The 26,397-nt window shown below is 50.6% G+C and overlaps 9 protein-coding genes across 9 annotated transcripts; 5 read left to right on the forward strand and 4 right to left on the reverse strand.

The window, feature by feature from the left end:
- Positions 1-745: 745 nt before the first annotated feature.
- N7446_009967 (uncharacterized protein) lies at positions 746-2,205 on the forward strand (the record flags this gene model as incomplete). The annotated part of the gene is made up of 2 exons (XM_058518712.1): positions 746-923; positions 947-2,205. The coding sequence occupies 2 exons, from the start codon at positions 746-748 to the stop codon at positions 2,203-2,205; spliced, it is 1,437 nt and encodes a 478-aa protein (XP_058369500.1).
- A 196-nt stretch (positions 2,206-2,401) lies between these two features.
- On the reverse strand, positions 2,402-4,088 carry N7446_009968 (pyruvate dehydrogenase (acetyl-transferring) subunit E1 alpha). The gene is made up of 4 exons (XM_058518713.1): positions 3,937-4,088; positions 3,716-3,849; positions 3,194-3,648; positions 2,402-3,122 (listed from the first exon to the last, which is right to left on the reverse strand). Exons 1-4 carry the CDS (start codon positions 4,057-4,059, stop codon positions 2,617-2,619), a joined length of 1,218 nt encoding a protein of 405 aa, XP_058369501.1. The 5' UTR covers positions 4,060-4,088; the 3' UTR covers positions 2,402-2,616.
- Positions 4,089-5,579: 1,491 nt separating this feature from the next.
- Positions 5,580-6,637, reverse strand: N7446_009969 (uncharacterized protein; the record flags this gene model as incomplete). Its single annotated transcript, XM_058518714.1, has 3 exons — positions 5,580-6,056; positions 6,145-6,267; positions 6,320-6,637. The coding sequence occupies 3 exons, from the start codon at positions 6,635-6,637 to the stop codon at positions 5,580-5,582; spliced, it is 918 nt and encodes a 305-aa protein (XP_058369502.1).
- A 4,735-nt stretch (positions 6,638-11,372) lies between these two features.
- N7446_009970 (VWA and PH domain-containing RING finger protein) lies at positions 11,373-15,010 on the forward strand (the record flags this gene model as incomplete). Its single annotated transcript, XM_058518715.1, has 3 exons — positions 11,373-11,555; positions 11,674-12,138; positions 12,192-15,010. Exons 1-3 carry the CDS (start codon positions 11,465-11,467, stop codon positions 15,008-15,010), a joined length of 3,375 nt encoding a protein of 1,124 aa, XP_058369503.1. The 5' UTR covers positions 11,373-11,464.
- Positions 15,011-15,669: 659 nt separating this feature from the next.
- N7446_009971 (chaperonin-containing T-complex subunit CCT8) lies at positions 15,670-19,624 on the forward strand (the record flags this gene model as incomplete). The annotated part of the gene is made up of 13 exons (XM_058518716.1): positions 15,670-16,121; positions 16,264-16,333; positions 16,363-16,504; positions 16,599-16,839; positions 16,910-16,934; positions 16,991-17,036; positions 17,090-17,153; positions 17,204-17,235; positions 17,288-17,346; positions 17,598-17,799; positions 17,920-18,290; positions 18,349-18,520; positions 18,550-19,624. Exons 1-13 carry the CDS (start codon positions 15,747-15,749, stop codon positions 19,622-19,624), a joined length of 2,874 nt encoding a protein of 957 aa, XP_058369504.1. The 5' UTR covers positions 15,670-15,746.
- Positions 19,625-20,041: 417 nt separating this feature from the next.
- Positions 20,042-20,782, forward strand: N7446_009972 (mitochondrial 54S ribosomal protein bL12m; the record flags this gene model as incomplete). The annotated part of the gene is made up of 2 exons (XM_058518717.1): positions 20,042-20,293; positions 20,450-20,782. 2 exons carry the CDS (start codon positions 20,042-20,044, stop codon positions 20,780-20,782), a joined length of 585 nt encoding a protein of 194 aa, XP_058369505.1.
- Positions 20,783-21,176: 394 nt separating this feature from the next.
- Positions 21,177-22,786, forward strand: N7446_009973 (uncharacterized protein; the record flags this gene model as incomplete). The annotated part of the gene is made up of 2 exons (XM_058518718.1): positions 21,177-21,657; positions 21,723-22,786. 2 exons carry the CDS (start codon positions 21,177-21,179, stop codon positions 22,784-22,786), a joined length of 1,545 nt encoding a protein of 514 aa, XP_058369506.1.
- A 364-nt stretch (positions 22,787-23,150) lies between these two features.
- Positions 23,151-24,095, reverse strand: N7446_009974 (velvet factor family protein; the record flags this gene model as incomplete). The annotated part of the gene is made up of 1 exon (XM_058518719.1): positions 23,151-24,095. One exon carries the CDS (start codon positions 24,093-24,095, stop codon positions 23,151-23,153), a length of 945 nt encoding a protein of 314 aa, XP_058369507.1.
- Positions 24,096-25,310: 1,215 nt separating this feature from the next.
- N7446_009975 (uncharacterized protein) lies at positions 25,311-25,575 on the reverse strand (the record flags this gene model as incomplete). The annotated part of the gene is made up of 2 exons (XM_058518720.1): positions 25,311-25,354; positions 25,410-25,575. 2 exons carry the CDS (start codon positions 25,573-25,575, stop codon positions 25,311-25,313), a joined length of 210 nt encoding a protein of 69 aa, XP_058369508.1.
- Positions 25,576-26,397: the final 822 nt, after the last annotated feature.

Below are 26,397 nucleotides of genomic sequence, written 5' to 3' on the forward strand. Positions count from 1 at the left end.
GAGCTGGCTCTTAGCCACCCCTCCGCCTTGTCTTCTCCTATTGTCTCTCCTAAGGTACTATTTACTCCCTACTTCCCATCTGTGTATTAGTGGGTTACTCTTTGTTTTCCCTCCCTTCCTGCATATTTCTGGATCATGTTGACCATGGTGTTGGTTCGTATTTTGCTTGTCTTTGGAGCTTTGTGTCTGCTCCACCCCTGTACCACCATAGCCATGATGGATTGTAAATGGATATATTATTGATTGATGTGATTTTTTTTTGCGTAGACCTGTCAATTGTTTTCTCTGCTTGCTGTCTTGTTAAAATATCTAGTCAACGAAGCAAAAATGCGACTTGACAGTATGGTTATGTCTAAGTATTTTATGTTCTATGGGACCTAAAGCCTCACCAAGTTGCACAGATATATTTACAGATTGCAACCTGTCAAAGACCCCTAAATATAGAAATCTAGACTGCCCAACGAGCGCATCGGCGGAAACAAGCATTGATACAGTCCGCTAAATGTGCGAATATACACAAGCGCATTTAAAGCACAGCTAGAGATGCCCGTGCACGGACCACATGGAAAACCCTCAGGTGAAATCCAGCTTGGTCTTCTCCACAGATCGACACATCTCGAGGTGTCCCTTGGATACAACTGTCCCATACTGTAGCAACTGGTATTCTGCTGCGGAAGGACTACAGACACAGCGGCCAGCCTTGTTCCTTTGTCAGGGTGTGGCTCCTGCCAGGCAGCCATCCCCAATGCCGCGGGTTCAACCATACAAATACCATCCATCATATCGCCCATTCCCAAGCACATACGCAGCACCAGATCTACGCTCAGGCTTTAGCCCAGCCTCGCAATCCGTGTCAGTGGTGGTCAGAAACCTACCGGCGACCGAAAACAACTCCGAGAGCAGCGGGGAGACACCAGAAGAAAGTCTAACCCCAGGCGATCCACAGGCAGCGGGGGGATTATCACAGAGAGCGATCTATACTATGCGCCAATGCCCGTGGCAGGCCAACCCAGCGAAGGAGATGACGCAGTCCTGATGTTAGGATCAAACCCACGAGGGACGAAGCGGGTCCATAAGGCTGATGCTGATCTGGATGTCGACAATTTACGACAACACCGACGCTTAACGACCAAAGAGGAAGTGGCACTTTTTGAAATCTGCAACCAGAATGCAGACACCTTTGGCAGCCGTAGCAATCTGTGCAAGTGGTGGATATCTGTCGCTGATGAGTTCAAGCGCACCCATGATGGCCGCTCATATTCGTGGCACTCGGTCCGGCGCAAAGTGGAAATGGTCACGAGACAGCGTATCAAATCCCTTGAGGACCAGCGGCAGCGTGGCTCAACCGCCGCTGAGGGTTTGATGAATCCGGAATGGCGTGCTGCTGTCGATGCTTGGGTTCCGACGTGGCAGCGGTGGGAGGATGCCGAGAACCATCGCATTGCGAAACGCGACGAAATTCGAAAGCGCAAACAGCCACCACCCAGACGTCAGAATGAGGGTCGGGGTCAGAGTCAGGTTCGGAAGAGCGGAGAACCAGAACCATGGCGGATACACCTTGGGTCTGCTACCAGTCCGACAGATGTTGGTACTGCGACGATAGGTCACTCTGCTGCAAGCACCCTTGGTGACTCTCTGCCAGCAGCGAGCCCAACACTTCCTACATCAATTCCCACTGTCTCACAACCTGCGCCATTCCCCGAACAATCGTCCCCCCCAGTGCCTGCGCCCACCTCCCTCAGGCTACCACCCGGCTTTGAGAACATGTTCTCAAATCCTCCAATGACCGCTCCAACCGCATCTTATCCTCCGACCTCTACTACATCCAAAACCCCAGACACCGACGGCGGCGAGATATTCAACGCCGCCGTCCAAACCTTGAACAGGCTCCACAATCACTTCGACGGAAAGGATCTCGACACGCAAAGAATACCACCATTTTTCCACGCTGTAGCTAAAGCTGCACCGGAAAAAGCTAACCGGAACCGCTCCTCTCAGCTACCACTGCCGCGGCAGTCGCAGTCGTCACCACATAGTCCTCCTCCAATTGATATCGAACAGATGAAAGAGGAGCTTCGGCAGGAGATGAGGGTTGAGATTCGCCGTGAACTGGAACGGGATCGAGCTGCTCTGGAAGACAAGTTGGATTCTGTGCAAAGGACCCAGGAGATGATTCTTGAGATGTTGAGACAGGAACCTGCTTGATGGATGAAGCGCAGGTTACAATTCCTTTTTTAGCTTGGCCTTAGCTTGGCCTGCCTGCCATGGCCACTTGCTCACTCTTACACTTCGATGTATTTATTTCACCCTCTTTGGTATGATACCCATAATCGACCGCGACGGCGTACTTGACTTCAGGAAGATCACTATTGCAATACTTTTAGACTTAGGAAAGGACTATTCGACGCATGGAACAGGACCCGGTATGGTAATTGCTCTTTACTCTAGAACAGAAACCAAAGAAACAAACATAAGAGAAACTAGTCATCGGGCTAAATTACAGATAAATGATAGAGAGGAACAGGAGAAAGATGTTCTTCCCGGCCCCCCACACAACGGATTAAAAGCTCATCCAAGGAACTCAACGCAGGTACCCCGAAACGAACCGATCTACATTTAGTAGTAGAAGGTCTCGTCGACGGTACGTCCACGCATCCACTTGGGCTCGGAGCCACGGACATAGATGTCCTCGTAGAGAATGCGGGAGGTGTTGTCGGGGACGGGCATCTGCTCGGCCTCGGCGACCTCAGCGTCAACGTAGGCGCGGGCCTCCTTGTCAAGAGCCTTGAGGTCCTCCTCGGAGGTGACACCCCACTCGAGCATCTTCTGCTTGAGACCGGCGATGGGGTCGTGGGTGCTGCGCATGCGCTGGATCTCTTCACGGCTACGGTAGGTGGTACCGGGGTCGGACATGGAGTGACCACCGTAACGGTAGGTGACGTACTCGAGGACGAGGGGACCATTGCCGTTGATGGTGTAGTTCTTGCTGTACTGGACGGCGGCCTTGGTGGCGAGGACATCCATGCCGTTGACCTTGAGACCGGGGATGTACTGGCCACGCTTGTAGTACTCGGTCAGGGCGGAGGAACGGGAGGCAGAGGTACCCATGCCGTACTTGTTGTCTGAACGGAGAGGAGTTAGTAATCTGGCTTAGAGATCCATCGGAAAAACGGAATCAAGGGCGTTGACATACTCTCACAACCGAACAGGGCGGGGAGGTTCCACAGCTTGGCCATGTTGAAAGCCTCGAAAACCTGACCCTGGTTGGAGGCACCATCACCGTACAGGATGATGGAGGTGTTGGGCTGCTCGTTGTACTGCTGAGCGAAGGCAAGACCAGCACCGACGGGCACCTGGGCACCGACAATACCGTTACCACCGTAGAAGTTCTCGGCGAACATGTGCATGGAACCACCCTTGCCGTACGCGATACCCTCGCGACGGCCGAGAAGCTCACCAATGATGGACTTCACGGTACCACCACGCATCAAAGCGAAACCGTGGCAACGGTAGGCAGTAATGATCTTGTCCATGCGGTTGATGGCGTGCTCAATACCAACAGCGACGGCTTCCTGACCGGTCGACAGATGGCAGAAACCCCGGATCTTCTTCTCCTTGTACAGACGGTCGGCGGCCATCTCCATACGTCTATAAACCAAAAACTCTCGAATCAGCGCTGCTCAATTTTCCAACGCGCCCACAAAGGGATCCGTACCTGATCGAGACCATGTCGTAGTACATCTGCTTGAGCTCCTTCTTGGTGGTCTCCAGAGTGTATGGGGGCGGGTCGAGCTCGTAGGTCTCGAAGCTCTCGTCAGAGAGACGGACGGTGAATGGCTTGTCATCCTCCTAATGTAGCGCAAGCAATATCGTCAGCATTGGGTTCCGGGGGCCTTCCGGCGATATATTCCAGTTTTCCGGATAGGCTCAACAAACCTGCGGGACAGGGCTTTCGGTCTGCGCGGAGGCGGCGTCGGTAGTGACAGTGCGACGGGCAAGAGGAGCGAAAGCCTGACGCCTCAAAGGCGCAGCCTGGCGGGCCGCAGTACGGAAGAGCATGATGGGAGGAATTGGAGGTGGTATGGGTTGGAAGATAGCACTCTCGCAAAGTGTTGGGATACACCTAAGATTTTCGTGCACGTGACCTCTTTTCCGCTCTGTCTCACCGGTCGCCGCCGGCCGACTTGGAACTCGGAAAACACTCCGTAAGTACGAAGTATGATTTGGATATTCAATGTCTAGGGAGGATGTATACAAGAGATACATTACTGGAATTTATTCCGTGTGGAATGTCCATACATCTCTTGTTAGATGTCTCAACAGCCCCATCGCGAATCTCTAGCTTTTTATATCGTCAAGTCAGCTCTATTCTCTGTCCAAGTTTACAAGCTGCCCGATAGGATACCAACAGCCTTGATATTATGAAAACATAGCTTTATATGTGCTTTAGTAACAATTAAGGCCGATATATCCGGTAACCCCTGTTATCGCGTCGCGGGCTTCAACAGAACAAGCTTGGAAGCCTCACCTGCTTACCTGGTAGAAGACTTTGTAGAAGATACTATTCTTTGCCTTAACAAACAATGGTACAGAAAGTCTAAGCCTAAAGAATATGCGTAATTGTAATTTTTCTTTTATAAAGAAAAGAAATACAAAGATATCATTCGAAGAATGGAGCCAAACCATCTCATACTACATATGAACCAACCGAATGTAAAGGTCCAGGTAGTACAAACTCGCGGTTTGAACATATTCAATTTACGCTTCGTCCCTACAGCAATGCTTCTTCGAAGATAAGACAGCTAGTAAGGAGATGCTATCAGTCCTTTCTTTGCTTTTGGCCGGGGTAGAGAGTGCGTCGACGAGAGACGGCAAAGGAGAGCAAATAGAATAAATCCACTATTTAAAACAATATAGTTATATTGAATAAAATGTACTTAGTATACGCCAGTTCAAATACTCTATTATAGCACTGTAGTGAAGGATGTAAAGCGAAAAACTTGTGTCGGGGTGTCATAGCTTGTACATGCCCCCGTCTAGCGTAACAACACGCATTCGCCAAGGCTCCAACATGATAAGCTGTCACAATGTACCTAATTGAGTCAGCGGGAGATTAGAGAAATTTGTTCTGGAAATCGAAATGTAGACTGACATGCAGCAGGTGTATGAAAATGAATGCCATATTTGACTATGAAGCAACAAATACGCAACATCAAACGAACTCTCACCCAAGCAATGCAGTCCTACTATCACCAAAGAATAAGTTAACCTATCCTATCACCCAACTATTCTACAGAATCTGTGATACTTTATGTCATTAAATCAACAGCTTGTTACAACCTTGGATCATTTGCAGCGTTTAGGGTTAGAGGAAATGATTGAGATATCATGAAGTGCCCGTGAACATTTGGTATGCATTCGGCCATTGCTATGGTCAATCACTGATATGGATCACATAGAAATCGTCATAATTTATTCCATAGAAAGACCCAGGTGCTCATTCTCACATGTGATGATGATGCACAAATTAAGACATATCAAGCTGATTCGACCACAAAAAAAGAAACTCCATGTCCTTATCAGTAGATATCGAAATCATAACCGTTGTCAACATTGGTGGGTTCAACATTCACAGCATCAGTCATTGTGACCAGAGTCTCGTTGGCAAAGTACTTTGGTTCGTGCTGGCTGTGGTCCCGATAAGTTGTGGTGGATGAGCTGACACGGCCTTCTTGGTGATAACCTTCCACAGGACTGGAGCCCATGGCAGCCAGGGAACGCTCCATGCGAACCCTTCCGGGTGTGATGTACTGGTCCCAAGAAGCAACAATTGCCGCGATCTCAGCATGTGGAGCCGCGGCTCCCATAGCCACGGCAGCTGATTGCAGTGCAGCCAGAGCATTACCCACCTCGACCATACCCGGAACCAGATATTGCTGCCATGCCGTCGCCATGGCCGAAAGATTGACCGGTGGCATCAATTCCTGTTGGCGAGGAATTCGTTGGGGTAGGATACTCAGCTGGGCACGGGAGTTGATCGAGAGATGCACCGGTTCCTAGTCAGTGTTGTTAGTACAGAGCGAGGCCAGCATGTAGATTGTGTTTGTCAAACGAGAATGGTTATCCCGTCTGCGGCTCACGCACGGTGATGCCGATGCTGCCGGCGACGTGTCTCTGATGCGTTAAGGCCCAGGCATTGTGGCGAATCGCAATGTGGCCCGGTGTGTTGCAAATATAACAACGACGTCTGTCATTGCGATTTGCACCCTTCTTGTTGTGAGCATCAAACTGACAGTCGTAGAATCGACAAAATACATACCCCGCCACGGTAAGAATCGTACTCTTCACGATGGTTGTTGGGATAATAGTCCCGTTCACGGTAGCGGGCTCGATCATCATCTCTTCGCTTCATGTCAGAGTCACGATGATTGCGTCCTCTGTCATAGTCGCGATAATGACCAGAGCCAGGATCACGACTTAACTCCCGACCAGACTCGCGGGGAGACTCGTGGGCATCAGCAGGATCACGACAACGACGACGTTGATCATCAAAGGCATGGGTACGATCAAGGGAACGACCCCAGAAATCCTCTGCACTTGAGGCTGCCCCCAGGATTCTCAGCCCAGGTTCAGTCATGGTGCCTGGAGCCACTTCAAATCAGTCTTGACCAGAGGATGATGAAACACGGGGATGGAACTTGGTGATACTCACAGGGCTGTTTGCCACGGTGATGAAAGGGTGAGGAGAGAGAGAAGTGAATTGAAAGAAGATTGGGAAACAACAACAATCGACTCTGCTACATTTGACCGCTATGGTTGGTCACCGGACATCTCCAGGTTATACTGTCCATTTGGGATTGTCTAGGCAGCGTCGTCTGTTTACAGCTTCAGTGACTCCATACTTCTGGTCTGAGACGAGACTTGGTAGGCAGCTCTCACTACCTACACCACCCAGTGACGGTAGGACTATTGACCCTATTCAATGGGAATGAGTATCGTCCAAATCTGTTTCAGTACTCGTTGTTCTCCGGGAAAAAAAAAATGCTTATACTGATGATAAGAGCGTCCACAGCAACTCACACAGTGGAAGGAAGGGTACGAACTTCTCGGTTGAGCCTGGCATTCCTGGTTCAATTGACTAGGCACACTGTCTTTCTTTCTCACTCCATTTACAGTACGCGTGGCTCATCCCACGAAGATGTCAATTTCCCATCGATAAACGGACCGGAGTGCTGCATTCCCCTCAACAAGAGCCCCGGAAAGACGAAAAGGATTGGTCAATTCATTCATCAAGTTCTATGAACAATAGCATTCAATAAGTCTCTACTGAATCATGAGTGTGGTAACCTGAATTGGGAGATACGTTTCAAAACAGATTGATCCATAGCTACCTGAGTATTAGAATATCATTCTTTCACCGGGAGAAGTACACTTCAAGCATACCGGCAACAGATTTCTTAGAGGGTCCTTCGCCCAAAGCTATAGCAGTGGAGCAGACTGTAAGCCCAAACTCGGTCACTTCAGGCTCCGATATAGAAGTGAGACGCAAAGAGTCTCCACTCCTAGAAAAGTATCACCGCAGACACCACAGATCGAGCCATTGCAGGACTGGAAGCTAACTTGAAAACCAACCTGGATAACATACTCGACCAAGAGCCGGCTTTACCAACTCTGCCTACGTATCAACATCGGTGGGAAATCAGCAAGATGCAGAAGCTTACCAATGCTACACCACCCACAGTCAATACGGGTAATGTCGGCAGATTGCAAACAATGAGCTGTCCCATCGTCATTCATTAGCGAGCCTTGCATAGGTCTTTTTGGACAGATTAGTCTTGCAATACACCCCTCTGGCACAGATATAGATGAGTAAGTGTAAGAGGAAGTGACGGCAAGAACCATAATGATAAATTTTAGGAAACACCTCCTAGTACAGATCTAGAATCTGATAAAGAATAAGTTTGCTTGTATGGTTTTAAGGGTGACACTGAAGTTTAAAACGCTGCCTGGTAACATGAATCTAGATAAGTGAAGCATAAGTTATCTGGAAAGACTCCTTTGTGCAACTATGTTTTGCATTTCATTGATCCGGGGTTGGGGAATAGTTACTATCTTGCCAGTAACGTTAGCGTTATATTCCCATTGACATGATCTCCCTGTTTATTTGATTAGCTCGATCTGGTCAAAGCCTTAGGGTGTGCACGCTGATAACATATGATATATCAGTCTTCCACGAGCCAACCGGATCAACCCCACTGAACAAAGACTAGTGTACTAGCACGAGTCAACAGGACAGTCTTGACAACACACTGAATAGAACAAGTGTAAAATCGATACATCACAATTAGAATAGGATGATCCGCCCCAACTGTCGACAGCTGCAAAGCACCCACGGCAAAATCGATACGTCGTGCATACTCGACATAAGCTCAACTTTTACAGGCCACGATGTCACATGTCTAAATAGTTTAGCTTTACCTCGTGATAGACAGCCCGGAACGTGGAATTGACCCCGCAGGTAAAAGTGATAGATCTTGACTGTGTCTATGCGCGTATACCGTTGTTTCGGGAAACAAACGGATAGAGATTTTTTAAGTTACACAAGAAAATTCCGATCAGGTCAACTTACGATCTATTTCAGAGTTAGTGCATTGACTCCTGTTTATCGAGTAAATTAACAAATTATACCCAATACAGAAACCCCAAAGACCTAACTTAACATAACATATACATGTAATAACGTTAACCCCCAAACACTTACTCCCAGATATTACAATATCTACACCACGAACTATCCATCGTAGACATATTGAAACAGCTGACGAGGCAATCGGGCTGCTGAGACAGATTCAATCAGTTCGGTCCCAGCACAGAGGAACCCAATTATAATCAGACCAAGCGGATAATTACCGACATGTTCTCTCAGTAGACGAGACCAGTTTGGGTCTGTTTCACGTATGATTCTGCTCCTGATCCGGTCACTAAGAATTATCTATCATGTACTGTAGAAGGATTAGTAGATGTGACGTGACGAAGTCAAATTGCATTCGGAGGAATGGAAAGATAAATAAAAGGAAAGAAAAGGAAAATCTTGCAATAACAAAATAGTGGAGCAACCACTATAAACGGTTACAGTAAACCAATGCATTGCATGACCAGTTCGTACCGTCGGTCGCAGCCTGATTGACGCGATGAGCATAAACCCACCGAGGCACATGCTTCCCTATAATATATGTGGCCAGATGCCTAAGTTACTGTAAATGTACATAATACCGGCGCTTGGCGTCCGCGGAGGCTTATAAGACAAGTCCACTAGGATACTAGGCGCATAACTAATGCAGGCTGTACCCTCCTGGGCAACCCTTGACTGTGGGACTACCAGCCCGAAAGGAGTTAGGACAGCCAGTTCTGTGACTGTGCAGCTTACATGTCTGCATTTACATTTGCATTCGACGTCAATCCGAGTTGTCTTTTTTTATTTGTGATTTTCTGGATCATCCGAGAGAGGTTTTTTTGTATGCGAGTTGGTAGGGCCGGGGTTTCCCTGGCCAATGGGAGTTGTAGTGGGTTGTTGCCCAGCGTGTTTCAGTTGTGAACTCTATATGTTGGAAATGTGGCCAGTAGTTAGATGTAGATGTTGCGTTGTGTTTACTGTAGTCTCGTTTGTATGTGTCATTTGGACGTGTTGGCTAGGTGATCAACTCGGATTTTGAAACACGGGTTCTGGAGAGAAGGCGGACTGTAGGGGATTGACGGGCTAGAGCTAACGATGTACATTACATCTCCATCTTGGAATCTCTCCAACGGCGATGATCATTAGGTGATCTCTGCAAGGACGGTGTATAAGGTTATATCACCGAAGCCGATTTTTGAGGCTGGAAAGGGGGGGATAAGGATGGAATTTGAAATAGGGAACACGACGTAGAATCGCTTCAAAGTGCTCTTACGGATAGTGATCTACAGACCAAGACAATGAGCTGTCATATATGCCACGCAGGTCCCATCCGTGACAGCTCCAGCAAGGAGGTGCCGGGCTAATTTCCCGACTGACGTGCAGAACACGAGCCAACGCTCGTGGGCGATAGATCCAATATCAACCACCCTCCTTTCCTAGTAAGAAGAAACTGTCCATCATCACCTCACGGTATTCCAATAGCCAAGCACAGCCAGCCATGTACCGAATTAGACCCCAGTTCGGAATTTTGAGACAATGGACGACACACTAACGCCAGCACAGACATTCCCTGCGCCCAAAAAGCAGGACCGTGTCGATCCTCGCCGCTGACGACTGTTTTGCTGGTCTAGGAGGTGATCCATAAACGGGACATTGAGATAGCGATGTGCAAATCCATTACCCCTAGCTTCATCGGCTTCTCTCCAATTCCCTGCTTCTACAACGCTAATGGGTATAGGTGGGACGATGACTTGCCCGTGTTGTGGAGACGGATAGCCGGCTGGATAGGAGATCCGGAAAGGAGACAGTAAATAATATCGGTTAGTATAGAGAGACTTCAAGTACCGTTAGCCGAGTTGATTGTCTGTACCAATTCCGGTCGATCATTGGAGGTGCGGAGTAATCAACGCCACCCAGAGGAGGTCGAAGGGTTTCGTGTCGATCATGCCCGGATGGGAAACGGTGATAGGATGCAGAATGCACAACTTATGGGACTGGGGAAGAACGTCATTGCACAATTGGAGATGTTCTGGAAAATCTCACGGAACCAGAGATGCCATTGACAGGTAACGATGATCGGCAAACATCAGCTGGACATATTCCGAGTTTGCCACCAATGACTAGATTGGGTTGGGGGTGATTCCAAGGTTACAGACATGCTTAAACGCGCTTCCATGGGAATCGCTATCCAAACTGTTCGGTTTAGCGGAAGATATCGGGGTCGTACCGGAGAGAGAGAGAGAGAGAGAGAGAGAGAGAGAGAGAGAGAGAGAGAGAGAGAGAGAGAGAGAGAGAGAGAGAGAGAGAGAGAAGTTTACCGGGGAGATATTTGATATTCTATAAAAAATAAGTAAGAAAAAAAAATCAAATGAAGGAAATGTATACAAAAAGGTGATTAAAGAAAAGGCAGCAAAATATGGGAAAATAAGAGAAAATAAGAGATAATAACTAGTTACTTCACAACTAAGTTTTGGGAGAGTTGGAGGCGTGAACCATGGAGGTCCAGGGCTATCGGAAATTCAAGCCAGACTGGATAGGTTTCATAGATCCTTAGTCTATACGGAGTTATAGTGGAATTGGACTCCATAGGCCACTGCCATTCTCCTTTTTCCAGGGGGAGCTACTCCACCGTCTAGCAGAACATGCACCATGGCTCCAAGTGGGTAAGTCTGTACCTTTTTTATTCATTTAGCCTCCCCTACTCTTTTTCCCCCTTTTAGCCTCTGACTAGATTATTTTTGGCTTTCTCCCTTTCTCTCGTTTTTCTTTCATCTCCACCCTTCTGAGTCCATGTGGAAACGTTCGCCTAGATCGGACTCCAAGTCTGGGAACTCAACTCAACAACTGACTGAGCTGGGCTTCCTAGGTCGGAAAAAGTCAAGTAAGTTTCATTAGATCGGATTTGAATCTGAGACCTTGATCCTGGAATAAAGCCCCGATCCCCTGAGTTCTTCACACATGGCCCTGTATTTTCCCCCCACCGTGCTAATTACAATCAGAATTACAACCGGACTCTCGTTCTCCCCTCCGTTCATTCCGTTCATTCACTCGAGGCGTGGTAGAACGACCATCCAGTAGTCTTTCCAATCAGACTGACTTCGCCCCAAGAGCACCGACTGCCGGCTCTATTCACTCCGGCTATCCAGAGTCTGGTCAGCTTGCGCATTCAAATCGCTCACGAGCATCCTTTCATTCAAGATCCGGAAGACAAACCGGCCCTATGGAGGTCGACCGCACCCGCACCCGGCGGGAGAGGACATTCATCGGCAGTGAATGCGCCGTCTGCGAGGAACCCTTGGAACATACCCTACGAGGCGAGCGTATCCTCCAGCTATCCTGCTCACATGTCTCCCATGAGGCCTGTTTCTACGAATTTCTCAGGGAATGCGACGGACAATACTGCCCCACGTGTGATGCGCCGTTGGCCTTGGACACGAGTCGCGGTGGCAATGTTTTGGATATAGGTAGGTGTCCCACATCCCAGTTTCAGAGTTACAGGGACTGATGGGATCGACAGAAAAAATCAGTAATATCGTGCGTTCAGTCACGGGAAGTGACAGCGCGACCATGCGGAGTGGTTTGACCACCACTACCCCGTGGGAGCAGCAGTCGACCCGACGACCACCAAGTGACTCAGGAAGTCGCTACACCGCCACGCGAGAGCCTTCTTATAATCCATCCGCCAGAGAGCCATCTTACAATCCCTCAAGAGATCCGTCCTACACCCGGCGCGACAGCCGCGACACCGGCAGCCAGCGCGAGCGCGTGGAACGATTGCCTGTCGCCTCTCACCCTCGTCAACCGCATTCCCGCAATGGCAGTGCGGCCGGCTCCTCCGGCGAATACACTGAAGGCCAGCATACCAGCAGTGGGCGACGCCATGACTACGATGTGCAGGCGATGGAATCGGACCTCAGTGCGCGCCCGGGGGTCGCCAAGAACCCTATTCCCGCGCCGATCGTCACCGTCCGCAGCGAGTTCCCTACCATGAACCGATCTCGCCAACAACAGACTCTCACGTGTTTGATTACGGTTGAGGTGCCAGAAGCTAATTGGCGCCCTGATGTGGAGGATCTGCGGCACACGCCATCCGGCCAGTCACAGCCTGATGAGCCATATACGGGGCGGTACGGTGGACAGGATGCCCGGTCTATTCAGTATGAGCCGACGGAGAATTTGGATGAGGTTGCGGAGGAATTGCGCAATCGGGTGGACAATTGGCATGGCCTAGAGTTCCCCCGGTTTGGCAAGTTGCGTCTCCATGGACACATGCGCGTGGGCAAGGATCGGGATTCCTGGCAGGAATTGGAATGCTACTTGTTCGGGGAGATGCTCATCTGTGTCAAGGAGAAGAAATCGTCCGATCCAAATCAGTTTGATGAGAGTGGACGACGCAAGCCTGTCCGGTGTTCCCTCAAGGGTTCGATTCTGATCAAGAAGCATCTCAAGTCGATTGAGGCTTCCTCGGATGAACCCGTTCTCGCTTTGAACCTCTCTGTCAACGAATTACCCTGCTTCTACCTGCGTTTCCAGAACCGCAACCAGCTGGAGATGTGGCGTCGTTCCTTGATCGACTTGCATCCTGTTGAAAACATCTCGCGCCAGAATGACTATGACTATGACAACTCTGGGGCTGAGGAGGATGATTACCGTACCAACCGAATCCGGCGGCAAGCTTCTATCAACTCATCCTACGGTGCATCCAAGTCTAACAATACCGCTATTACGGACTACACCAACCCTGATACGGAAGCTCCTCCTATCAACACTGTTCACATTCCTCTCGATATCGTTGTGGTCATTCCCGTATCTTCGTCCATGCAAGGCTTGAAGATTACTCTCCTGCGCGATGCCCTCAAGTTCCTCGTTCAGAACCTTGGCCCCCGGGACCGGATGGGACTTGTGACATTCGGCTCAAGTGGCGGTGGTGTGCCCCTGGTGGGTATGACCACCAAGTCATGGGCTGGATGGCCCAAGATCCTCGAATCGATCCGGCCGGTTGGCCAAAAGAGTCTGCGAGCAGATGTAGTCGAAGGCGCCAACGTGGCCATGGATCTTCTGATGCAGCGCAAGTTCAACAACCCCGTCTCCACCATTCTCCTTATCAGCGATTCCTCCATCTCAGACCCCGAGAGTGTCGATTTTGTGGTGTCTCGTGCGGAAGCCGCCAAGGTCAACATTCACTCCTTCGGTCTCGGCCTGACCCACAAGCCCGACACAATGATTGAGCTTTCCACTCGCACAAAGGGCTCTTACTTGTATGTGAAGGATTGGATGATGCTGCGAGAATGCACTGCCGGATGCTTGGGTGCTTTGCAGACAACTTCCCACCAAAATGTCAAGTTGAAGCTCCGCCTACCAGAAGGATCTCCAGCCAAGTTTGTTAAGATTAGCGGTGCTTTCCACACAACAAAACGTGCAACCGGCAAGGACGCCGAGGCAGCACTTGGAGATCTCCGATTCGGTGACAAGCGTGATGTCCTAGTCCAGCTCGTCATCCAACCCGACAACGCTACTCAGGACAACATGCCCCAGGATCCATGGGAAAGCCTTGTGTCCGGGCTTGAAGCCCTCGGTGGCGGTCCAGACGGCGACGAGCAGCGCGTGGTCAGCGTCGAAGAGGTTCCCCTCATTCAAGCTGATCTCACCTACGGCGACCTCCTCCGCGACGGCCACCTCACCCACTCCCCTCGCCCCTCCCTCCTCGCCATCACCATGCTCCCCCCGAACCCGCGAGCCAAGGGCGGACGCCCTTCGACCCCGCCAATCCCACCTCACCCCTCAATCGTGCAGCGTCGCATGGAGCTTCTTACCTCCGACATGCTGACTCGTGCCCTAACTCTGGTCTCCCGCGGCCAGCACGACCGTGCCATGCACCTTCTCAACGAAACCCGAAGCATTCTCAAAGGTCTAGGCAAGGGTGGCCTACCTCCCCTGCCACCAGGTGCTTCCCGTCCTCCAGGCAGTGACGCCGGCAGCCGCGGCGATACCCCGATCTCATCCTCCCCCAAGTCATCGACTTTCGGTGAGACACATTCCTCGGCATCTGAGACAAATACCATTACTCCCGCCTCGTCTGTCGATACCCAGACCATGACTGCCCTCAATGCCGATCTCGAATCTTCCCTCGAGTGGATTAACCACCCGGCTGTGTTTGGTCGTGATTCCCGCAAGGCCGTGCTGCAGAGTATCGGCGTGATCTCCTCCCAGCGTGCTTACACATTCCGCACACCTTCTGAAGCACACTGGGCTCAGCGTGTCTCGGGTGTTCGTCGGTTGACCGAGCGGTCTCAGGACTGGCGTGAGACCGGTGATGACGCTTTGACTGAGGAGTGAGGATGATTCTACTCTACCTACTCTACCTTCCCTTATCCTATACCAACACCTTCCGGTTTCTTTGATACGTTTTGCCTGTTTCATCTCATATTACGGTCTCGATTATCCACGAGTCCATGAGTTACATCTCCCCTTCCCCTATTGCCATGCCTCTTCCCCTCTTCCTGTTATTGATGTTTCTCTTTTTATTTTCTATCCCTATGATACCATTTTGTTCCCACCATGACTACGCAGCATGATACCAGGGCCTTTGTTCTTGATGTGTTTCTGCTCACCCCAGTTGGATTTGTGCTGCTTCTGGACATATCTTTCTGTTTCTATGTAATTGCTCTGCTTGGTCTCGGCTATGGTGCGCGCCGGTGGGATAGGTTTTTTGGTTTTTCGATCTTGGTGAATCTCTTTTGGTGTGACTTGGCTTTTTGAACATATACTTATTGTGACTGACGATTTACTGGAACTTGACTTTTTGTTTTATATATATATAGCCTTGCATAATTTCATCTGAACCTATTACTTACTTTTACTTTTTTTCAAGTCAATACCTTTCTTACATCTATGAGTGTTATTGCGTTGGAACTATAGCGGGTTTAAGCTTACAGCCGATAAGGATGCTTATCGCCGGCTCACCCAAGTCCGAGATACCTCGACTTCCTCTTTCACCTCGGCCTCAAACCAAATCCTACGTTCTTTACACCCAAAACACCTATGCATATGAACAGTTAGAACATACAAAACCATGTTAACCCAGCACACATCCCGCGCCCTCCGCAGCGCATTCGCATCCAAACGCGCATCCTTATCGCCGAAACAAGCACCCTCCACACGCACCCTGTTGCAAATAGCACCAAAGCGCCCATTCTCATTCCAAAGCACAAGGCCTCACATCCCCAGTCAATATAATCTCCTACATAAAACCAACCCAGCAACCCGCCGACCCTTCACCTCAACCCACAGCTCCAACTTCGGAAACCAAAACCGCTACAACCGCTTCGGAGGCGGAACGCGCCAACCACTCGTCTTTCGACTCGTGCAGAATGCCAAACCGGGACATTTTGTTGCTATCGGGGTTGGGATTTCGGGAGTTTATTTGTACAATACGGATACTGTTGAGGTAAGACAAGACACAAGACATAACTTACAGTATAAGTGTCGACGAGGGTTCGGACCTTTATTTGCATATTACATATTACATATTACACTGATTACCTGAAGCATGTCAGAAGCTAACATGTGATGTTTTGTGTGTGATATAGATGACCGGCCGAAGACGCTTCAATTGCGTATCTAGCTCGCAAGAACTGAAAATGGGGGAGGAGAGTTATCGTGAGGTTCTTCAATCTGAGAGGGGAAAGGTCCTCCTGATTACCATCCTCTTACGAGGATGGTGGATGGAGTTTTGCGGAGGTTGATTCCGCAGGCGGCTATTGAGGGGGCGAATTGGAAGGTTCATGTTATTAAGGATGATGGGATGGCTAATGCTTTTGTTCTTCCTGGGTAAGTTTGGGGTTCGGATTAGAATTTGTTTCTACTATACTTTCTCGTTAATATTTCTTCTAATTGTTGGTTGCTAATATGTCTTTTCTTCTAGGGGCAAGGTCTTTGTCTACACTGGCATCTTACCTATCTGCAAAGATGAGGATGGTCTAGCTGCTGTGTTAGGACATGAGATTGCACATGTTGTGGCCCATCATCCTGCCGAACGCATGAGTAATAGCTTTATTACGCTGGGGGCTGTCCTCGCTCTTTCTTTTCTCTTTGATGTCTCTGGGCAGTTGTCTTCTATGCTACTGAATCTTATGTATCGTCTGCCGAATTCGCGGACGCAAGAGGTGAGATTGGGTGTCCTACCTATGTTTATATACTGTCTACGAGGTGCTAATTGACGAACTATCTTAATAGGCTGAAGCGGACAATATTGGACTGAGTATGCATATTGATCCTGGTATCAAATTGTGACCATTAACTGACCTGTGTTATTAGTGATGATGTCCAAGGCCTGTTTCAATCCGGAGGCTGCTGTCAGTTTGTAAGCTCATCCAAGACCGATTTGCTGTCTTGAATGCCGCTAATATCTACTAGATGGGCTCGTATGCAGGAGCAGGAGAAACAGACTCCTCCGCAGTTCATGTCGACCCACCCTTCGGTATGTTCAGACATTCGCCAAGGTTGATATAATTGCTAACTTGGGAGTAGAGCTACAACAGAATGGAAGCCATTCAAGGATGGTAAGATGGTCTTTATTGTTGACATGCTCGTAACTAATCTAATACTGAATAGGCTCACCAAGGCCGAGGGAATCTACGAGGAAAATGGGTGCAGTTCTCTGAAAGGATACAGTAAGGGATTCCTTCTTCGTTTTATAATACATACTGACTTTGCAGTGCCTGGATTCCGCAGTGCTTATGACTCGATGGCGCATGGATTATTGAGATGACTACTGCCAGTAACTAGGACTCAACGTGTACAATAGAATTAGTTTGAAACATTCGTGAATATGAACGTCTCCCATGACATACATAGAAAGAAGATAATCCCGTCACAATAACGTGATGTTGCTCGTTGATCAACTATATACTCCAGTGCCAAGCAACTGGCGGGCTCCCCCTCGTGCAAACGGAGCAAACCCACCACCGCAGCTCCAAAAATTGCCCGGCACAACAGCTCCATCCACTCCTTTACATCAACCCCTTTCATACCCCGTCGCATCTCTCTCGGACGCGACATCTAATTATGTCGCTATCAATTCCAGGTCCCTCTCAGGCGGGGCTCTTCAAGCCTGGGTACCAGAGGTGAGTAGAAAGCCAAGGAGAGACGCCGAAAACCCGCCCACCGCAAAGAGCGACCTCCTTATCTGTTACCCCCTCCAAAAAGAAGCAGATCAATTGACGAGTCCTGTGTTTCTCATGCAGCCACGATGCCGAAGATGGAGCCGTTATCCGTAACATTGAAGCCTGCCAGGCTATCTCGGGCACCGTCCGGACCTCCCTGGGCCCCTATGGCCGCAACAAGATCGTCATCAACCACCTGCAGAAGATGATCCTTACCTCCGACGCCGCTACTATCCTCCGCGAGTTGGATGTTGTGCATCCCGCCGCTAAGCTGCTCGTTATGGCCAGTCAACAGCAGGATGCGGAGATGGGTGATGCTACCAACTTGGTTATTGTCCTGGCGGGTGAGCTCCTCAAGAAAGCTGAGGAGTTGATCCGTCTGGGGTTGAAGACGAGTGATATTGTTTCCGGTTACGAGAAGGCCCAGAACTTCGCCTTGAAGGTTCTAGAGGGTAAGTGTTGGTCAATATTTATCTGGTGGGGTTACTGATTTGGTTTGATTTTGTTTAGATCTCGAGGTCGACAGACTCCAGGAGATGCGCTCGGCAACGGAACTGCGCAAGGCTCTCCGCACAGTTATCGCCGCCAAGCAGTCCGGCAACGAGGATACTCTGGCTGCGTTGGTTGCTGAGGCCGTCCTGGCCGTCCTGCCCAAGAACCCCTCAACTTCAACGTCGACAACGTACGAGTCGTTAAGATCATGGGTGGTAGCTTGGAACAATCCCGCGTGGTGAAGGGTATGGTGTTTGGCCGTGAGCCCGATGGGGTTATCAAGTCTGCTAGCCGCGCCAAGGTCGGTGTCTTCAGCTGCCCCCTCGATATCAGTCAGACCGAGACCAAGGGCACAGTCCTCTTGAAGAACGCCCAGGAGATGGTGGACTTCACCAAGGGTGAGGAGGAGCGTCTGGAGACTGCCATCAAGGAGCTCTACGACTCCGGTCTCCGCGTCGTTGTTGCCGGCTCCACTGTCGGCGACCTGGCCATGCACTACCTCAACCGTTTCAACATCTTGGTCATCAAGATTCTGTCCAAGTTCGAGCTCCGCCGTCTGTGCCGTGTTGTCGGTGCCACACCCCTCGCCCGTCTGGGTGCCCCCATGCCCGATGAGATGGGCCAAGTCGATGTTGTCGAGACCACCGAAATTGGCGGTGACCGTGTCACTGTGTTCCGCCAGGAAGACGCCAACGCGGTTACCCGCACAGCAACCATTGTCCTGCGCGGCGCCACCCAGAACCACCTGGAGGACGTCGAGCGTGCCATTGACGACGGTGTCAACGTCGTCAAGGCCATCACCAAGGACCCCCGCCTCGTCCCCGGTGCCGGTGCCACCGAGATCCAGCTCGTCGAGCGCATCTCCAACTTCGCCGACAAGACCCCCGGTCTGCCCCAGCACGCCATCCGCAAGTACGCCGAAGCCTTCGAGGTTGTTCCCCGCACACTCGCTGAGTCTGCCGGTCTCGATGCCACCGAGGTTCTCTCTCGCTTGTACACCGCACACCACCGCGCCTCCAACACCGAGGAGTCATCCGAAGAAGAGGAGGGCAGCTCATCCGAAGAGGAAGACCCCTACTGGACCACTGGTGTGGATCTTGAGCAGGGCTCCGCCGATGGTACACTTGATACCGTTGAGGAGGGTATCCTAGATCTCATGGCCTCGAAGGCCTCCGCTATTCGTCTGGCCAGTGAATCTGCCCGGACGGTGCTGAGCGTAGACCAGATCATCGTCTCTCGGCAAGCGGGTGGACCCAAGATGCCGCAGGGTGGTGGTGACTGGGACCAGGACTAGATTACATGAAAAATAAAGAAGAAGATGAATATTGAAGAGAGGAGGGGAAGCAGTGGCCTCTCTGGGACGATTCACGAGAAAAAAAGGTGGTGTGTATAGCTACACTTTTTGAGAACCATGTAAATTGGATATTATCCTCCTCCAACTTAGTTCATATTCCTCCGGAGTGAGCACCTAAGTAACTTATTCTCAATGAACAACTACATGTATCCATACGAGCGCATGTAAAAACCCCGCCTCAGGCCCCAAAATTCCTAATTAGGACTAGCAATCGCAGCATCCCGCTGACATAATCCCGAAGTTGGATTTTCCTGAAGGGGATTTTACTTCTATCAACAAGGCCTCCAATTCCATTCCCCACCACCTGTGTATTAATCCTCTCTTTCCGGAGATTTCCTCCTCATCTCAGCCTCCGCCATGTCCTTCCCCACCCAGGCCGCAGCCCGCTGCTGCAGACAGCTCTCCGGCTCCGTCCGCCCGTCCTCCCTGCGCATCGCGACCTCCGCTACATACCTCACAGCCCGTCGCACACCCAGCAGCCGGCGATGGGAGTCCACCGAGGCTGCCCCTGCTGCGGCTGCCCCTACCAACCCCAAGATCGCCCAGATTGTCGACCAGATCAGCACATTGACCCTGCTCGAGACTGCCGACCTCGTGTCTAGCTTGAAGGTGCGTTTGATATCTTTTTCTCCTTTCTTGTGGATTTCATTGGCAATTGGGCTCGGAGATATAGGATATGCGTTATGTACCTAATTCCAACTCTTGGAATCTTCAATTGCAGCATTCAATGCTGTACGGAATCATTGCTAACCAATCTACCAACAGACCCGCCTGAACATCCCCGACCTCCCCGTTGGCGGCTTCGCCATGGCCGCCGGTGGTGGCGCCCCCGGAGCCGCTGCTCCCGTTGAGGAAGAGGAGGCTGCCCCCGCGGCCGCCGAGAAGACACTGTTCAACCTGAAGCTCGAGTCGTTCGAGGCTGCCTCCAAGCCCAAGGTCATCAAGGAGATCAAGACCATGCTCGGTCTGTCGCTGGTGGACAGCAAGAAGTTCGTTGAGTCTGCGCCTAAGGTTCTGAAGGAGTCTGTGCCCAAGGAGGAGGCAGAGAAGATTATTGAGACGCTCAAGGCTCTGGGCGCTAAGGCTATTATGGAGTAAAAATTGTTTATTTATTTAGGAGGATGGGGAGAGGGATGCTGACTGCGGAACTCTTCTTTTGCTTTTGATTTTCTCCGGTTTTGCTCCTTGTTTTGAGGCTCCTCTTGGGCTTTTACTTGTTGTTGGCCTGGTAGATCAACGCAAAATGTACATTATACGCATTGTATTCTGGGACCGTCTGGTACAGAGGGCTGTTTTGGTTAATTGATGCATTTAGCATTCTGATATTACTTTGTTTTATATTAAATTCTGTAAATGCAAGGTATCCTTAGAAACAGCGTAAATGTAGGATGTTGTCCGGGATCCAGTGACGAGGTAGACCAAGTTCCCCGAATCCGACTCCAAAATTTCAGTACAACAACCACCTCCAACATTCCTCCTCAACTCCAACCTCATGACTAGACCCTCACCATCGCTGGTACAATGGCGTCAAATATGCCATACCCTTAATCCGAAAGTACACGGCGTGCGCAATCCGAGGCTGTCAGCTTGCGCAGCTCCCGCCGTCAACAATGTAACCGCACCTGCGACGACGAAACGACCATTCCACACTACTCAATCTCGATCGATCGTTGGCGGAAGAAAGACACCACATCTTCACAGTCCTCGTCATGAGAGGGAAGCAAAGAGGCAGCTAAGAAGCAAGCAAAACTTGCCTCTCGACCGTGACGGGTTCTCCGCGTTCTCGATCGCAGGAGGCGGGGTTAAGGAAACCAAGGAGTTCCAAGCCAAAGTTAAGGAGACCTATGAAGCCGCTAGTGGCATGTTGCCTTCCGGAGTTGACCTCACTACGTTCAAATCTGTGGGCGAGCAGCTGATCAAGGCGGCGTACTCTGGGGGCCCTACCGCGGCAGCCATTCAGAGTATCTCCATAGGTAAGTTTTGCTCTCATCTATCGTCTGAAGAACGTAGACTCATCATTGACATTTACTTGTTACAGACGTTGATGCTGTCTATCGAATTGGGCACATCGTCGCAGGCCGCAACTATGCTTTGCGCGAATGGATTCAGTCTGCTTGCGCGAAAGCAAAGTCCCGTCGAGCCCTTGTTATCCTCGTGTCCAGATACATGCGACTTGACGGTATTGATATCCACCGAGATAACGAGTGGACCATGCAGGTCCAGGAGCTTGCTCTGAAGGAGGACTTTCCTCCCGCGATCATGGTATGGGCGGAGCTCCTTACCTGGCGTGGCAAGAACAAAGAAGCCAGCAAGATCTTAGAGGAGAGAATCCTTCCATTTATCACATCCACACGGGTTATCCCCAAACCATGGACGGATATTACCCTGGATGGGACTGTCTCGTCGCCCTGGCGACTCTACGCTCTTGCCAACGCCGACGACCCGGAGAAGGTGAAGGAAGCCATGACTCGCGCTGCGTTGGATTTCGGCGAGCCAGTTGCTTTGACTGAGATGGCGATCTCTGCTCTTGCCAACAGGCCAGATAGGGACGAACTCCAATTAGCATACTTGAACAACAAAAATGCGTGGGAGGAACTTGACAAGTACGAACAGTACATGGGCATGGCTGCCACGGCCGGCCACGACAAAGCTTGCTTCTACCTTGCCAACTGGTACTACCGCATATCACGAGGCGACATCCCCAGCCCTGAAAAGAGGCAGCTTCAAATGGAGTCGAGAGAGTCACGGCGCAACGATTTGAAAGATCCCTGGAAAAGATTCAACCCCTTCTATCGCATACCTCTGTTCCTTTCCAAGTGGAATAAACCTATGGGGCCCAGTGAATATCGCACCCTTACAATGGACTGGCACGAACTTGCCATGAGCAGAGGAAATCGCGCATCCGCGTTGATTCTGGCATTGCTCTTCCGTGAGGATGGCCTCATGGACGAGAGTCGCAAGATGTACGACCAAGCTGCTGCTTACGGTCTTCCAGGTGTGCTGCCGAAGAAGGGATTGCTCGAGTTGGAAGATAATTGGAACAACCCAGAATATACTCCGCCCATGGACAAGATCGTGGAAAAGCTTATGCCGATTTTCTAGAACTAGCCGTTCATTGCATTTCTGTACATTACTTTATACCATATGCATATTCTTGTTTTCCGATCTTGAATTGATCTTGTCTATACACATTCGGTCTCTTTTGATCAATCTTGATTCATTCATGTTGGAATACGCCCTAGTAAAATCTCCATCTAACCCTGCCCCATCTTTCACTTCATGCAATGCATCCATACCTAGAGTAACAGACAGGAAAAGTAACCAGATAAAACCTGCCGATATGATAGAAAGGATCAAACGCCAAGCCTATTTCATCCCCTCAAATTGTCCATCATACTCAGCTCTAACCCAACCCAACCAAAAGATGGGAACAGATCCCAACAAGTCCCAAAAAAAAAAAAAAAGATCACCGCCTCTTCTTCCCCTTCCCTTTCCCATGTCCCCTAGTCTTCAACTCTACAAACCCAAGCTCCTTCAACCCCTCCGCAAGAATACTGGAATCCCGCATACCCGGGAAATCCTTCGCAGGATAAACCCGAAACGGATCCGACCACGCCTCCGCAAGGATCGGCATCGACTGACCCGTATCCTCAACAGAACCCCAATTCATCAGGCGGAACTGGAGCCGGTATAGACCCGCGGAGCGGATGGAGAGATCGGCAAAAATGAAGAATGTAGCGGGTTGGTGGAGGCGCGCGGAAGGGTGGTTGTATGCGTTTGACGGGCTGGAGAGACGGGGATCGTTTATTGAGGATGGGTGTGGGGGAGCGGAGTTTGGGTCTGGGTCTGCTTCGACGTAGAAGGGGGACATGAAGGCTTTTCCTGAGAGAAGGGGTGTTGAGAAGGGATCGTCTGTTCTTGCGACGCCGTCTGTATCTCGGTCTTTTTCTCTATCTTTCACTCGGTCTTGATCTAGATCTCGGGTATCTGATTCCGTGGGTTCGGACCATGGTGATTGGGGCGAGACGGGGAAGAGGAGGCAGCCCACTGTGAAGCGGGGGTCTTGGAGGATGTCGCTGTCTTCTTGGGAGTTGGAGTCGAAGTCGTTGAGGAGAATTTGGACAATTGGGGGTGGGTCGACGGGGCGGCGGTCTCGGTCGCCTGCGCCGCAGGCTCGTGCTGCTATGGGTTGTTGGCGGACGTGGAGGTGGTAGCGGGATTGGGTTGAAAGGCGTCTTGGGGGTGTTGGGGGAGATTCCGCTTCTGGTTCGTGGTGGAGGAGCTTGTCGAAGCCGTGGGGCATTCTGTAGTTTACATTCCGGGGTTGCCTCGAGTCTTGTTGAGCGCTGGGTAGAATCAGGTTTGATGAGTAGGTTGCTGCGCTTCTGTCTGACCAGACTGGGCTGGGCATGGCCGTGGAACTGCTGCTGTGTCTATATAGATTTTCTGGAGTATTAGAATGGAATCTTGTGCTAATGATTTTCCGTTGTGTGACTCGTCACAGATGTGACATCAGATAGAATGTGGGAGTTGAAGCCAAAAACATCGCGCCAGGATGACTGACAGATAGAGATGGTTGAAATGAAAAGAGAGGGACTTTACTGGGACTCCAGGTCGTAGTGCCGGCTCCGTTGGCTATCATAGTCACGAGCATTGTTCAGGATTGGATTCGATCTCTCTTCATGTGGTGTATAGTATCCACGAGTATCAAAGATTGATGGATGTGATCGTAACTGAAGCGGTTGTATAGGTTGTCGGGTCATATATGAATTGTCGGTGGAGAGCGTATATCGTGGATCTACTCTTTCGGGAAGAGGATTCAGGGCAGGGAGCCGAGGAGCGAAAGATGCCGTGGGCACAGGGCGTTCGTAGCCCGGGGTCTGTAGTTGTCGAGGTTCATGTCGCGCGTATGGATATGGAATGGGTGTTGCACGATGTTGGACCGAGTCGATGTGTGGCCATTCCGGCGCGGGATGCCCATATTCCTGCGGTGGTCTCGACATCTATTGACTTGTGCCGGGGCAGGACCTCGTGTTATAGTTTATGTACTGCCGTATGCGGACGGTGTTTTAGCTGAACAGTCATTGAATGCGACCCCACTGAGCACAGTTAATGCCGAAGAGTTATATATGACCAAAGATGGGAAAGAAGAAACACGTCAAAAACATGAATGTATATCCTGGATCCTGGATCTGCCTGCGGTCAAGGCATCTGATAAGCCGCATGTGAATGCAGCTTCAATAGCAGGGCCCCATGACACTCGGTGGACTTCAATTGCTCCGATCTATACTTGCCTCGGGGGTTAACGTTGGTCAAATTCAGCTTCAACGAAAACTCGTCCACAGAGCGAATTTCCCCCCAGTTTTCCCGTGTCCAATCACCTCAGGGCTGGAGATGACAGGGAGCAGTGGGAGGATCAAAGATACACTTATTTTTCAACAGAACCACAGCCTTGACCCATTTACGATTGGCGCTGTACCCACCGATGAACGATGAAAAGGGAAGAGCCGAAGGGGGGACGGGCCGAGCGGGCATGGTTTTGCCACGGAAGGGGACGTCTGTGGGCTGTGTGGGCTGTGTGGGCTGTGTCTCCATGGAAATTAGTGCGTGGGAGCTGGACGAACTACTAGGTCTGTCCCTGACAGAGACTGGTGCCCGAGGGTTTCCGATCTGGAAAGACGGTCAGCCCTCAGAAGCCGTTGGCACATTGTGGGACTCCGCGTACAGGCTGAGAAGCTTTTCGGGATGAAGTGGCTCGTGTTATGTGCCACCCATGTCCAGTCGCCTGTTCTTAACCCATTCCGCGTCAGGGTGGAGGATGGGGCTTGGATGGGGTAACTGGAGCCAGTAACAAAGTCCTTGTCTGCCTTTTGGCGGACCATGCGGACCATAAAGTTGTAGTCCTTTAATCAAAGTGCTCCGCAGTGCAGTAAACTCAGATCTCCGCTTCATTGACGAATTTTCTGAACTGCGCTGTGTCGATCGGATGCTGACCGACTAGCTGGGCTGAAATAGTACCTTCACCACGGTGGCTAGCTGGGGCTGCGAGGCGTGGTTGGCGTCTAACCGTTGCTTGGCGTTCACCTGGATCTGCCCCCACAACGGGGGATCAACTGGTACCGGGCTCGCCGTGTAAGCCCCAGTTTGCTTCTGCGGCGTAATAGTTCCGGCAAGCTTTCGGAGGGAAAAGGTGAGGCGGCAAAGTCGTCCAGGCTTTCCAGGAAGTCAATTAGCGTTTCACCATACGCTCTGACCATGGCCCCTCTCTGGGTCCTGGCACATTAGGGGACCAAGGGCATGTCAGATCGATCGGCAAGGCAGCTGTGGACTGTGGACTGTGGACTGTGGACTGTGGACTATGGACTTGCAGGTTGGGGATAGGGCCCAAGCGTCAAGCCACGGCACTATATCGCTAAGAATACGGAGTGGACAATCTTGGATCCGACAAAGCATTGCGATGCTCTGCCAACACAGTGGGCCACGAGTTAGCCTCAGAAATAGTACGGAGTAAATCGGGGGTGACGGTGAAAAGGCCACGATTGTACGTGGCTTTTGGAGGTAGCAAATTGTGTCGGGCCGAAAGAATACACACCGCACTAGTATGGACAGCACATATCTAATGATCTAATTATGTCGTCGCCAGTGTTCAACTACGAACCACCCCAGGGATGGACCATGCATGGGCATTGCATTAACAAACAATCCCAAAAACA

The sequence above is a fragment of the Penicillium canescens genome (genome assembly GCF_028828765.1).
Source record: "Penicillium canescens strain IBT 15451 chromosome Unknown utg000006l_segment0_segment0, whole genome shotgun sequence".
NCBI lineage: Eukaryota > Fungi > Ascomycota > Eurotiomycetes > Eurotiales > Aspergillaceae > Penicillium > Penicillium canescens.